The sequence below is a fragment of the Pinus tabuliformis genome, chromosome 9 (assembly GCF_031772625.1).
Source record: "Pinus tabuliformis cultivar Carrire ecotype Pingquan chromosome 9, CPIR1, whole genome shotgun sequence".
Classification (NCBI taxonomy): domain Eukaryota; kingdom Viridiplantae; phylum Streptophyta; class Pinopsida; order Pinales; family Pinaceae; genus Pinus; species Pinus tabuliformis.
The window spans coordinates 922,183,075-922,198,218 of record NC_142307.1 but is presented as its reverse complement, the minus strand read 5'-3'; the positions used below and the strand labels follow the sequence as shown (position 1 = coordinate 922,198,218).

The following is a 15,144-nucleotide window of genomic DNA, read 5'->3' as shown; positions in this document are numbered from 1 at the left end:
GACAAGATCTAGATACAATTGTTGAGTACAATCCTCTCTTGGGAGCATCCAACAACGAAGAAGAAAGTAATCATCCAATGACACCCAGAGGTGCGTCACGGTCAATAGATTAGGGCACTACAAGAATACCACATCCATCCACTCCACCTCTGCCGTCACCTCCACCTCACACACCTACACCTACGTCTCCACCTCCACCTTCACTATTTAGTATGTCGAACACTATGAAGATGCCTACATTCAAGGGTCTGGGGACAGAAGACCCTGATAAATTCTATTTTGTAGCAGATGTTTTGTGGAAGTCACCGCAGATAACAGATGATGATTTGAGGAAAGTGCAACTGATCACAGCATTGCAAGACAAGGCACTGAGTTGGTATATTAAGTACAGTATGACTCATCTAGCCACGTCATTGAAACACACAAAAGATGCGTTGAATAATAAATTCAGAAACCCTAAGTCTCAAGCCCAGTCTGTGACTGAGGTCAAAGAAATTGAGCAGAAGGAGAATGCATCTGCATGGGATTTTGATCAAAGGTTGAAATGTCTGCTATAACATGCTAATATAAAGACCTTGGACAAGCAATATAAGGATTTGTATATTGATTCGTTGTTACCTCATTTGAGATTACCATTGTCACAGTAGAAGCTTGGATCGCAGGCTGAAGCATTGGAAATTGCTATGAAGTTGGAGGCTTCGCCTATTCAAGATACAAATATGGGAGTGCAACAGATTCAGTCACAGTTAGCTAGCATGCATATGGAGTTGCAGGATCTCAAAAAGGGGAAAGAGGTCCAAAATGAGACCCGTTCTAAAGTATGGTGCTTAAAATGCAAGGGAAATGGTCATGACAAGGATCATTGCCTGGTATATCAAAACTATCTAATTGGGGGAGGTCTTATCCCCCCAAAGCCAGAAAATATCGTTGGATCGAGTAATGGTGTTGTGCCATGGTGCGTTATCTACCAAATAATAGGAAAACACTTAGCAAACAATTGCCATTTGTTGCAGAAGTTCATGTAGACTCCCCAACAATTATTCTACAATTTTTGTAAGTTTGTAGGCCATGATGAGCACAATTTCTGAAGTTATGAGTTAATGATGGACAGAACTTCGACATATAGAGTACAGGCTGAGACTCATCCACAATAGGATCAAGGCACACCTGCAGCGCATGGAGGATTCCAGGGACGAGGAAGAGGACGAGGGGGAGGACCTAGAAGAGGTCACGGATAGATTATTTGTTACAATTGTGGGAAACCAGGCTTCTTTGTGCGAGATTGTCAGAACCCGACACACCCCTATTATCATTATTGCTAACAGTTCAACCATGTAATAGAGGATTTCCCTGTACTCATCGCAAAGATGCAAGAGAAGAAGAACCAACAGCCCAATCAAAACATCCAAATGATGAGCTAAGAACCACACGAAGATGGCCCAAGCGTTAATATAGTTACACAATGCGGTATAGCTACCGGGGAAGATAAAGCAGCAAGGAAACAACCATAAGTGAATACATGGATGCGCAAGGCTGCTGAAAAGGATACTGAATTTTATTTTCATATGGTGAAGGAAACATTTATTAAGGAAAAAAAGAGCCTTGTGGATTCAGGAGCTTCCACATCAAAGAATCAGAGTGCACGAACAAAGAAGCCTGAAGAAGTCATTGTTGCATAGGAAACAAATCCTTCAATATTGACATCCTTCTTACAGACCTGCATGAAGCTCTTAAGGGACCAGAAAGCAGTGGAGGGACTGCAAGAGTTAATAGATAACTACATTGGAAAGGGTAAGTCGCTACCTGAACAACACGCAGTGCATAAAGTAGACAAAAGTAAGAAAAGGACTGGTGAGGAGATGACATTGACTGCACAAATCAGAGAATTTGAAATGGACTAGGTGATCCTAGATTTGGTATCTGATGTGAATATTTTTCTTAAACAGACCTGGGAAAGAATGGGAAAGTCAGCACTACAGTGGTCCCCAATTCAGCTGTGAATGGAAAACCAACAAAATATTATTCCTATGGGACACCTACATGGAGTAACTGTAGACATTGAAGGGGTGCACGCTATAGATGATTTTGAGGTAATCGAAATAGTGGATGATAGTAATCCCTACCCAGCATTTCTTGGAATCGATTGGGAATTTGATATGAATGTAGTCATCAACCTAAAGAAGCACATCATGACATTTGAAAAGAAGGAACTAAGAGTCATTGTTCCATTGGATCCAGCCGAGGGTGCACGATATACTAAACCAGTCCAAGATTACTATGAAGAGGATGATATTGAGTAGATCTATAAGATTAATGCATGGAATGAGGATTGGATTAATCCTATGACGGATGGAAGAATTACTTGGGAAAAGGACAGCTCTTACAACTCGGATTCAGATGAGGAGCTCGAGCATTGGTAGAATAGATTGCATGAAGTGTCAACATTGCGATGTAACAAACTTACTAAATCACTCTGGTGTATATCCACTGAGGTACACAATTTACCATATTATGATGGCTTAGAAGATGTAAATTTGTTTCTTGATAAATTTGAAAGGGATGTACCAGAGGAGCATCGGTTCTAAGCATTGGACATCGTGTTGAGAGCTACACCTGCTAGATGGTGGGGTACACATAAGAACAGTTTTGCAGACTAGAAGGAGTACCAAAGGATGATGAAATTGCAATTTGGATATGCAAATACCTATATTTATGAAAAATATATAGGGAAGGATGATCTGCGCAAGCATCTGGCTCATTGGATGAAAGCATGGGGAGAGAAACCACAACCTGAATGGGTACATATATTCTTCCATACCTTGGATACTATCATGATGAATTGGTACTTAGAAACATGGTTGTGACATGGAATTGTAGAGTCAGACATTCTAAAAGAAAGCTTTATGCTAACATTCAGTTTTGACAACAGATTCTAATGTATTGATGAAGTATTACCGGAAATCAAAGATGTGATATTCAGAACACCTATCGAGCCTATCTCATGGGTAAAACCTGACTGGAGTACGCAGTTGCACCATGCTCTGGAGTGTTACAATGTTACCACAGAAGAGGGCAAGGAATATCCCAAGAATATCCATATCCCTGAGTCAGAGGGATAGCGTGAAGTCGTTGGACCTACGGTAGAGGTTCCAGACATTTCAAAACCATTGAATACCGAGAAAGTGAACATTGAGTCAGAAGCACACCCGAAGTTCACAAATATAGGTGATTACTGGGATGAGGACATAGTTGACAAGGTCGTAGAGTTGTTATGTGAATATAAGGACTTGTTTCCAACAAAGTTATCTGATTTAAAAGGGATGGTAGGTGATCTGAGTGTTATAAAGATCAATCTGAAGCCAGATGTGAAGTCAGTAAAATAGTGACCATACCGATTGAATCGTAAGTACAAAGAAAAGGTATGTGAAGAGCTGGATAAGATGCTTGCAACAAGAATTATTGATCTTGTAGAAGAATTGGACTGGGTTAGTCATATGGTAGTTCAAGAGAAGAAGGCAAAGGGTGAAATCCATATCTTCGTAGATCTAAGGAAGTTGAATGATGCTTGTGTACACGATCCATTCCCTACGTCGTTCACCTATGAAGTATTGAAAAATGTTGGTGGTCAAGAAGCATACTCTTTTACAGATGGATTCTCAGGATATCACTAGATCAAGATCGCGTGAGAGGATCAAAATAAGACTACCTTTGCCACAAAGTGCAACACTTTTTAGTTCACAGTTATGCCCTTTGGCCTTAAGAATGCCCCTGCAATATTTTCTAGGGTGGTAGTTGCAACCTTTAAGGAATTTATTCACGAGTTTCTAGAGGTCTATTTTGATGACTGGATGGTGTTCAAGTTAGTTAAAAATCATGTTTCAAGTCTTCATCTGATGCTGGATACTTGTAGGAAGTATCATATCTCCCTAGATCGGAAGAAATGTATATTTTTCGTACCATATGGGATACTTTTGGGCCACATTGTTTGTAAGCAAGGGTTGATGATGGACCCTGCCAAAATCACAATGATTATCACTTTGGATCCAACGATGAATGTAAAACAATTGCGTGCAACATTGGGCCATACATGATACAATAGAGAATTTATTAAGGCATACGTGCAGATCACTGCGCCAATGGAGAAATTATTAAAGAAAGATGTGACATTTTGCTGGGATGATGACTACCAGAAGAGCTTAGATGTTTTGAAGGAAAATATGGTTACATCACCAATTCCAGTGTCTGTTATGAAACCATCTTACAAAAAGATAGAAAATATAGATCAACGAATTAAAAATTAGCCTCTTCGAGGGGGCAACCTCCTTTACATTACACAAATGAACAATTCATGGATGATACAAATGACAATACCTCCTTTCTACAGATAGGAGTCTAAGTGGTCCCAATATAATCAGAGCCTACATAACAATAATATTGTAGGGGCACAACAATAACAATAGTGGGCTTCTATGGGGCACAATAATAACAACATGGGGACTACATGGGCACAACAATACCATAAAGGGGTTGCAATAATAACAATAAGGGGCTACACTAGTAGTATAGGGACCTAACATGCCCCTCTCCTTCAAAAAGTGTTGTCCTCAACGCTTGAGTAGTTTTGGTTGCTTCTATATAAAATTCTCATCCTCCCATGTGGAATCTTCAATGAGTAAGTTCTTCCACTTTATGAGATACTCTGAAATGGATCGATTTCGTAGCTGTCAGGTTCTTGTTTTTGTGACTACTTCCAGTCCCAATATGATTTTTCCTTCCTTTTCAAGTTATGGCAATATTGTTTGAACTGGTATCTTCTCCCCTATAACCTTCTTTAAGCATGAAACATGGAAAACTAGGTGCACTCGGGAAGGTGCTGGAAGCTCCAGTTTGTATGACATAGTACCAATATTTTGTAACACCTTGTACGGACCATAATACTTTGGTGATAATTTATTATCCTTCTTAGCTTGCTTGAGGGACATTTGTTTGTATGGTTGTAGTTGTAGAAATACCCAGTCACCTACATCAAAATTTGTTTCGCTGCAATGTTGATCTCCCTATTGTTTCATTCTATTCTGTGCCAAAGTGAGGTTATCCTTTAATAATTTGAGAACTTGTTGTTGATGGTTGATGTGATCTTCCACTGCTTGAACCTTAGAATTTTATTTTAAAGATGATGTGATGGACAGTGGATGATATCCATAAAGTGCCATAAATGCGGTCATTTTCGTTGTAATGTGGAAGGAAGTGTTATGCCACCATTCAGCCAAAGCAAACACTTGACCCATTATGTTTGTTTATCATATACAAAGCAATGAAGATATCCTTCCAAACATTTATTCACTATCTCAGTTTTCCCATTAGATTGAGGATGATAAGATGAGATATGAGCTAACTGAGTACCCAAATATTCCACCTCTTGTACTCCAAAGAAACATTTCGAGACTTTTTCATATAATTGTTTCTCCTCCAATAGTTTGAGCACCAAGTCAACATGTTGAACATGATCCTTCCAAGACTTACTGTAGATTAGTATATCATCAAAAAATATTAACACAAATTTTCTAAGGAAGGATTTGAAAATGGAATTCATCAAACCTTGAAATTTAGAAGGTGCATTGGTAAGGCCAACAGGCATGACCAAAAATTCATAATGACCCTCATGAGTTTTAAATGTATTTTTTGGAATTTCTTCAGCCTTTATTAAGATTTGATGATATCTTGAATGAAGATCCAACTTGGTGAAGTAAATTTCTCCGTGTAATTCATCCATTAATTCATCAATGCCAGGAATGGGAAATTTATCTTTAATAGTAAGCTTGTTGAGCTCCCTATAATCTGGACACATGTGCCATGATCCATCCTTTTTGTGTACCAATACCACTGGAGCATAGAAATGTCTTTGACCAAGTTGAATTATACCAACCTCTAGCATTTTTGAAACCATATGTTCAATTTCACTCTTTTGGGCATATGGATATTTATAAGGCCTGGTGTTTGGGGGAGCACTTCCTGGAATCAAATGAATAGCATGATCATCATCACGAATAAGTGGGAGGCCTTTGGGAGTCTCAAATACCTTGGAATGATTGTCCAAAATGTTTTGGAGATCTGGAGAAATAGATGATTTTGATAAGGGAACCTCTAGTGAACATAATTGTACAATTACACCTCATTGTTCTTTCTTTAGAAGCTTTTTCCTATTGTTAGAGATGATTATCTTTCCTGGTTTCTATGTGATACCCCTTAATTCAACTTCATTTCCTTCCCAAAAAAAAACAAGAAAATTTCTTGAAAATTAAAAGCTATCATGCCTAAAGATTGTAGCCATTGGACTCCTAGTACAACATCTACACCACCCATTGGAATGGAAATAATTGGACTATTCAAGACATATTCCCCCATGGATAGCTTGATATTATGGCACTTTCTAGAGAAATTTATGGTTCCTCCATTTTCAACCATTACTTGACACTTTGGTGCTGGATATAGGAAGCAATTCAATTCCTTGGCTATCTTACAATGAATAAAATTATGGGTACTACCCGAATCAATCAACACTATTACCTTTTTCTTCTTGATATGCCCTTCTATATTGAGAGTTTGAGGAGTGGTAATTCCTATCAATGCATTAAATATATGGTCAGATTCATTTCTTCTTTCTCTGGGATTGGTTCCTGGTGTATATCGTCTTCTTTTGACATTTCTTGTTCCTTTTCTTTCTCCTCTTTCCTATCTATGTAAATAAATTTCTTCTCAGCACACTTATGACCTTTAGTGTATTTTCTATCACACTTGTAACAAAGACCTTTTGGTATTTTTTCTTCCAATTGTTGTGGTATCAACCTTGTAGGTGGTGAAAGGCTAGGAACAACAACACTTCCATCTTTATAGTTGTGAGTGTTAGGCTTCCTTGTTGCCATTATTTTGCTTTCCATTTTTCTTGCTAACCTGAATGTCTTCTCCAATGAATCAGTTTCCTATAGACGAACCTCCTGTTGAATGTTATCCTTTAAAGTCCCTATGAATAAATCAATCCTCTGCTTCTCTGGAATATCATTTACTCTTATATTCAATTTTTGGAAGTCCTCAATGTGCTCTGCCATTAAACCCTTTTGTTTGAGATTTATCAATTGGCTAAAGAAGGTGTTTCTCTTTGTATCCTCATAATGTTCTATCATTTCCTTCGTGAAAATTGACTAGGTGACAAGTGGTTTACAATAACAAAGCCCTTTATACCATAAAAACTGATTCGGTTCTAAATATAAAGATGCAATACGTACCTTTTGTAATGGTTGCACATCATGTAGATCAAAATATTTCTCTATCTATAGTATCCATGTTATGGGATCCTTGCCATCAAACTTCCTCATACCGATCTTTGAGATATGGTGGGTCTTCAATCCAATGTTAGATTCTATGAAATCATGATTAACATTTATTTTTTTCTCATCATGAGTTTCCTCTACTACCTTTTCATCATTAGGAGGCCTTTCTTGTAGAAACTTTGTCCCACCTTCCTTCAAACCTTCCATGTCTTTCTTCAAATCTTCCATGTATTTCTTCAAAAATACTTCCATACCATCGATATTAGCTTCCATGGCACATATAAAACTATTATCTTAGCTTTGATCGCATTCTTTAAATCATCCATCAAATTTTGTTTACTAGGTGTTTCTATTTTCTTAATTCGAGTCATTATTTTTCTTGCTTTTAGGAGCTCAATATTTAAACGACTGTAACTCTGTAATTTCATATCCTCAAGTTCTACAATCTCTTCCTGTGGTAGCCCTCTGAGTTCTCTTTCTAACCCCACCATTCTGATAAATATTGCATTCTTCAATAAATAGATATGCCAAATCTCCTATGATGACCTGATTATAGACTAGTTCAGTAGAGCGAACTTGTACAACCTTCCACGTGTCATTGTTTCGACCTTCGGACCTAAAATCGATAAGCAGAAAACTACAGTCCATCCTATTTTTGTAACTTCTTACGATAATTCAATCCGATGCTCAGAAAAAAGATAGAAAATATAGATCAACGACTTCAAAATCAGCCTCTTCAAGGGGGCAACCTCCTTTACATTACATAAATGAACAATTCTTGGATGATACAAATGACAATACCTCCTTTCTATATATAGGAGTCTAGGTGGTCCCAATATAATTAGAGCCTACATAACAATAATATTGTAGGGGCGCAACAATAACAATAGTGGGCTTCTATGGGGCACAATAATAATGACATGGGGACTACATGGGCACAACAATACCATAAGGGGGTTGCACTAATAACAATAAGAGGCTACACTAGTAGTATAGGGACCTAACAGCGTTCCCCGATCGGAAGAAAGAATTCCATGTACATGTGGATGTGTCTTGCATAGCACTAGGAGCAATTTTAACCCAACCAAGCGCAGGAAATACCAACCACCCGATTGCATTTACAAGCAAAAAATTGTCTAAGGCAAAGAAGAATTATTCAACCAAAGAGAACGAAGGGTTGGCAATGGTATATGCACTCCAGAAGTTCAAGCATTACCTATTAGGTGTGCACTTCAAAATGTATACAGACCATTCAGCTTTGAAGTACCTAGTCAACAAGCCTGTGTTGGGGGGGGGGGGATTTGTAGGTGGTTACTGTTATTTCAGGAGTACAACTTCAAATTCATTGTGAAGCCAGTAAGATTAAATGTTGGAATTGATTACCTTTCACGGATTAAGAATGGTGAAGAACCTACAAGTCTTGATGAAGGATTGCTTGACGCAAAACTCTTTGTTGTGCGTGTTGTAGATGAACATTTTTCAAATATAATCAAATTCTCGTCTACAATTATAGCTCCTAAAGGATATATGATGCAGAAGAAGAAGGAATCGATGGTTAGGGCTGCAGATTTCTATGTAATTGTAGGGCACGTGTATAAAATGGGGTTGGATGAATTTTTGTGTAGATATGTACCAGATTAAAAAGATAAAGTATCCTCGTTGAAGCGCATGGAGGGGTTGTTGGAGGAAATTATGTTTGACGAGCAACTGCACAGAAGATCCTACAAGCTGGGCTATGGTGGCCAACTATACAAAAATATTCCAAGGAATATTGTAGGGCATGCGATGTCTACCAAAGGACTAGGAAGTTGTTGTGAAGGGATGAATTTCCTCTAAACCTGCAAGTCTCATTACAGGTTTGACAAATGAGAAATAGATTTTGTGGAACCTATTTAGCCACTAGGAAAAAATATAGGTGTGTGCTACATCATCACGAAAACAGAATACTTGACCAAGTGGGCTGAGGTGCATCCCATAAAGGATTGCAACGCAACTACAATTGCGAAGTTTATATTTAAATACATTTTGTCTAGGTTTGGCTGTCCTAAGATTTTGATGAGTGACAGGGGTTCACATTTCCTGAATGAAACAATTTCTACTTTTCTAGAGGAATTCCAAATGTATAATCAGAAGAGCATGCCATACCATCCTCAAGCAAATGGAAAAGTTGAATCTTTCAATAAGATCCTGGAGAATGCTTTGACTAAGATCTGTAATGCAAATTAGAATGAATGGGATGTGCACATACCAAGTGTTCTTTGGGCATATAGAACTACCTGTAAGAGGTTGACTAGACATGCACAATTTCGATTGGTTTATGGGCAAGAAGCGTGATGCCAATGGAATATAGAGTGCCTAGTTTAAGGATTTCTGCAGTCACAGAGATGGAAGATCAGGATATAATGGAAGAATGCCTTGTGCAGATACTCGAGTTAGACAAATATTTATTCTTGGCAAGTTTCCATCAGCAGGTGCAGAAGGCTAGAGAAAAGGTGTGGCATGATCGCCACATTAAGCAGCAAACCTTTAAAAATGAAGATTTAGTATTGCTATATGATAGCAAGTTTACTAAGTTCCCAGGAAAGTTTCAGATGCATTGGCTGGGAGCATACATTGTCAATGAGATTACAGATGGGAGAGTCATTCAGCTTGCGAACTTGAATGGGGAGCTATTTCTAGGAAGAAACAATGGGGGACGGTTGAAGTTGTACAGGGGCGATCCTACCCCTGCGTGAAGACTATATGGATGCAGGATAGTGTTAGTGCTTCAAGCAATTAGAAGGAAGTACGGGACTATACACCACTCTGCTAGGAGAACAGTTTTACAAAGAGATTGGGTTTCACGACAATTAGGAGAAAGGCACATATGGGAGTTGTGACGAGGGAGTTATGCTAGCAAGGTGGGTCCCACGTAGCCTGGCTAGAAAGTGACTGTTGAAAACATTTTAGGTTATTGGATGGCTATTTTTCCATTAAATGGAGCAGGGGGAAAGCATTTAAGGAACATATCTTTGCAAATCTGCCACCAAAAGAGCATTAATGAGGGAGATATGGAGGGAATCGATGGATTTGAATTCAGAAAGGGCTATAAATACAACATCTCACTCCCCATTCAAACACTCTTCTTCCAGAGATATTTCCTTGAGACTTTGCACCTAAGTTTGACCACAAATGATTGTTGCATGTCTGGGTGAGATTGGCAAGAGGTAGAGAAGGATTTTTCACAGCAAGGACTTGGGTTTGAGGTAGATTTTCCTGAGTGGCAAAAGAAATTATTCTGGGAGAGCCTTGACAAGATGACTACAACATCACTAGTCCCTACCACGGCACCTAAGTCGTCAAGGCCAAAACCTACTACCTCCATGGTAGGAGAGAATAAGCATAAGAAATCACAGCATGCCCCGGTTCAGCAATCACTGCACAAAAACCCAACTAAGATTATAGGGTCGTATGGATAATAATAAGTAGCCGATGGAACCCATGGATCTAAATGAAGAAGAGCTTACTATGGGGGTCAAAGACATCAGCACGGAGGAGGCGGAGCAAATTACTCGGATACTGCCATATGTACCCCCTAAGAAATCCACTGTAAAAGTGACTAAGTACTAAGAATCGTTGAAATACAAGGTATTCATGCCATTATTGCCGGAGGAAGTACCTATTGAGGGTGACTTGTTGGGCCGAGTACCATTTTTGAAGATGGAGGATTGGGATTTTTGCAACCATGTGAAGCTTCTGCAATTCTAACCCAGTAAATCTTGAAATCGGTCTACTACGAGGAGGCGGGTGTCACAAGGCTTGAGCCAATGAAGTGGGTGGCTGGAATTGAGTGCGCAGGGTTTCTCAATATGTTGTATATCCCACACTTTAGACACAACATAATTAATACTATCTGTGTGTGTCAATTGTTGGCACTGGTTCATGATGGGTGCCTCTGGCTGGGAGGGCCCATTCCAATTGACGATATGTTGGTCCATAGAATCACCTTGTTACCTTATCAGGGCGCGAACCCCACAAACAATTTTGTGGGGAAGTTGTAGGAAAAGAAGCTCATGGATCAAATGAAGAGCGGCTTCAGGTTGGTGAAGAAGTCGTGAGGCTATGCCATTAGCTCTATCTTGGATGGAGTTGTGCAGTTTGCTGCATATATTTTGCAAGAAAAATAATGTGGAAGTGTCGCGCCAATGAAGTGCCTACACCAGTGGTATCTTTAGCTGTGTAGTGCAACCAAGGGGTCTAATTCAATTGGGCAAATTACTTTTTTCATACATTCTTGGAGGATTTCCGTGAAGCCTAGGAGGACGAAAAGGCATTCCATTATGCGTGGTTACTGATATTAATCATGCTGGTAGCATGGAGGACGACTAAGGATAGCCAATTCCCAACGCAGGATCCAGACTTGTGTGAGGCTTCAAAATTCACCTCGCTGTGGGCAAAGAAGGATCTTGACCATATCATTGAAACCAATATGTTATGGGTCTTGTTTGAGTCATAGTTACAGATGGTGATCAACCAACAACCACGATTGTCACCCAGCCTACATGCACAATACAAAAATATAACAACTTCAATGCAGATTTTCACAATCTGTCCACACACATGGAGAAGGATGTCATAAGAGCATGGCACAAGTTGTCATATTTAGTTGCGGAGGATGAAAATATGGGGGTCATCAGCAAATGGTCAAGCGATTGGCTCACCCCATTTGATGAAGCTACAGGAAAAAGTAAGGTCACAGAAGGAGAAATAGGGAAAACAACAATTGTGACAGAGGCCAAGAAAGACAAAGAGAAAGAAGCACAGAAGACTTCTACAAAAGAGAAGAAAGCGTAGAAGGAAAAGGCTTCTACGAAAGAGAAGGAAGCACAGAAGGGAAAATTTACGCAAGTAGCAACATCACCGTTGACCTTGAGGGACCTGAGATAGATCACACTGATGTAGAGGTCGAAACCATAGATGAAGAAGGAGAGGATGCAAACCCCTATCTCGGATCGGAGGACTTAGAGTCTCCCTTCCAGATCAAGAAAAGATAAAAGCATAGTTCGACGAGGCCACACAAGAAGCAAAAATCTAACAAGACTATGGGTACTGAACCGTTGGCCCTCACGGAGGGGGATCTTGATGAAATCAGCGATGTTGTCTACTCCACTACAGAAAATATATGGGGGCACATCGAGGACCAGTACAAGCAGGTACTGGACAAAGTGCAACAGGGCCTAAAAGAATTACAAGTCTAGACATGAGTGATCCAGGTGAGCATGGATCAAGAAAGTGTGCCAAAATTTGGCTCCACAAAAATCACATCCAAGCTTCGAGCAATACAACTACCATGGGGCTCTCTCCATTTTGAGATAGCCAATGACCAAGAGCGCGCGCAGTACTGGAAAAATATAACTATCAACCTTGCATAACTACCTATCCATACCTTACATGAGTTGCACCAAGGAGTTTCAAATGAGCTTTGCATCTGGGAGAAACACACTCTGTTGATTATCGACGAGGTAAAAACTAAGAGTCAACAGAATTTTACAGAGAAAGTGTAGGCCTTGCAGGCACATGACGAGATGATGCAGTGAAATCAACAGCTAGAGGTTGCCCTTACCCAAGTGTGTAGTGAGCTCCTTGAGCTCCAAATTCTAGCAAAAGTGGCCTCAGTAGAGAAAATTCACAAGTTAGTTGTTGCAGTGAAGGCATCCAAGGAGGAAATTAGAAAGGTATGGTTTGAGATGTAGTTGCAAATTTCAGAGCTTCAACTAAAGCTGCAGCCAACCACACCTCCGGAAGTCAGAGAGTAGTGCAAGCCTGCTATTAAAGAAGATATGACAGATCTAGTTGCTGCAGTCAAGGACTATAGCCAATTATTTGAAAAAATGATGGAGATGTGGACCTCCCTTCAGGAGGATCCACACTTACAGATGATCGAAGCTGACATCTGTGAAAAGCAATTTCATTTTGATGAGATCAGGGCAACAGCGCAGACCTTAACACCTATCCAAAGGTTCACCAGACCTCAAGAAGGGAAATTCATATAGACCCAGATTGATGAGTTGCGTCGAAAGGCCTCTATCATTTCCTCAAGGATGCAGCCATGGGCCGATGAGGCAAGCCAATTGTCGCAGACCATTCAGAGCAAGCTAAAAGCTCTTCAACAGACACAGAGAACCATGGGCCTTGCAGTTGAAGGTCCAACAACGAAGAAATTGGTTGAAGAAGTTCACCAGGTCATCATGCAAGGAACATCAAATATTCAAGTATTGAAGATAGACTTCAGTGGCCTGCAAGCAAAGGTTGAGGCAACACCAGCATAGTGACTCAGGATGAGTCACGACTTTGTGTTGGGGGCCTATTGGACGGGTTCCCCTGGGTCAAATTTTGCTAAAATTGTGTTAAATATTGTAAAGTCTATGCAGTCTGAGGAGCGAAGTGCGAGTAGCACAACTCGATAAGAGTCAAAGGGGCTTTAGGTGGTCCAAAAGCTTTTTCAGTGGGAAGGTCGTGATCCGAAGTGGATCCATGAAAAATAATCAAAATACCATGAATGTATCAGATCGGGACAAAACTTCAAATTCAAGAGCACAGAGCGATCAGAAAGACCTCTGAACAGTGGCAGTTGGCAGCCAACGAGGAACGACAAGGACCTCAGTCAAAGCAGGCTGACCGAGGCCCATGGAGACTATGCAGGAGGCGAAACTGACATCTGGGAAGCCCGAATCATGAAAAGGAGGTTGTTTCTGATATGCTAATTTCACATCGCTGGGCAAAACCCCTCGAGAAGGAAAGTCCCTGAAGCGCTTAGTTACATGGAAGCTAGGAGAATCATGGGAAAAGTGCTAAAGACTAAAGGCGGGACCCGCGCTCCAAAACCAGTAATATATCGAGGGCACCCTTGGGTGGTAAGTGGATTTGGAGAAAAACAAGCGATTCCATTCAGCGCCCAACGCGTGGCAGGCGAATGAGAGAGAAAACCATCGCTCATCACACGCTAACAGTCGAGCAAGTCAACCGTGTGAAATGAGCGAATGACGTTGGATCTGGGGGCTCCAGATCTAACGGTTGAGAACATGCCCGATGAAAGAATAGGATTTGACAGGGGATTAAGCCACGATCTATAAGGGTTCGAGGTCCGATTTGACCATTGAGGTGGTGGATGAGTCATTTCCTGACGTAACCGAAGAACCAAACCGACGAGGAAGAGCTGGCACAGTTCACGAGAGGACAAGTGGCCACTCCCTGTGAGACGATGACCATGACACAGAGACAGGGAATTCCAAGCGAACAGCAGCAAGCGATCCGACAGAGGTGGAAGGGGAATCGAACAGTCGTGCAATCGATTGGCTTTAAAGCTGTGAACAGAGAACAGAAAAGACAAAGAGGACACCAAGAGGAAAAACTAAAGAGAAGAAGACGAAGACAGAGAGAAGAAAAGACAGTGAAGCAAAAAGCAGAAAGACAGAGGGCCAAGCTCACCACAGGCAGCATCCAGCACGAGAGAGCTTGAGAGGTTCAAGCCATCCCTGAGGGGGTCTATCGAGAATCGAGTACCATATTTGGCTCCTCCCATTAAAGACTAGAGAGGTCAAGAGCTGGTGAGGAAAAGAGTCTGTGCACTCTAGTGGCTTGGGGAATCCAAGGACCACCCTACCAAGCAACTCTATTTCAGGTGACTCAGATTAAGCTCCTCATTGTAATTCTCTGCTTTGAAGACATAATAAAATAAGGCCACCACTGAAAGCTGGACCGAAGACATAGCCCTGGAGAATAGGGTGAACTCCTTATTAATTGTTGTGTTCTTGTATTTGCTTACTATGTTTCTCTA

The 15,144-nt window shown here is 40.5% G+C and overlaps 1 protein-coding gene across 1 annotated transcript; it reads left to right on the top strand.

Annotated features, from left to right (window-relative positions):
* Positions 1-9,661: 9,661 nt before the first annotated feature.
* LOC149151758 (uncharacterized) lies at positions 9,662-10,063 on the top strand. Its single transcript, XM_089443253.1, has one exon. It carries the CDS (start codon positions 9,662-9,664, stop codon positions 10,061-10,063), a length of 402 nt encoding a protein of 133 aa, XP_089299379.1.
* The last annotated feature ends 5,081 nt before the right edge of the window (positions 10,064-15,144 follow it).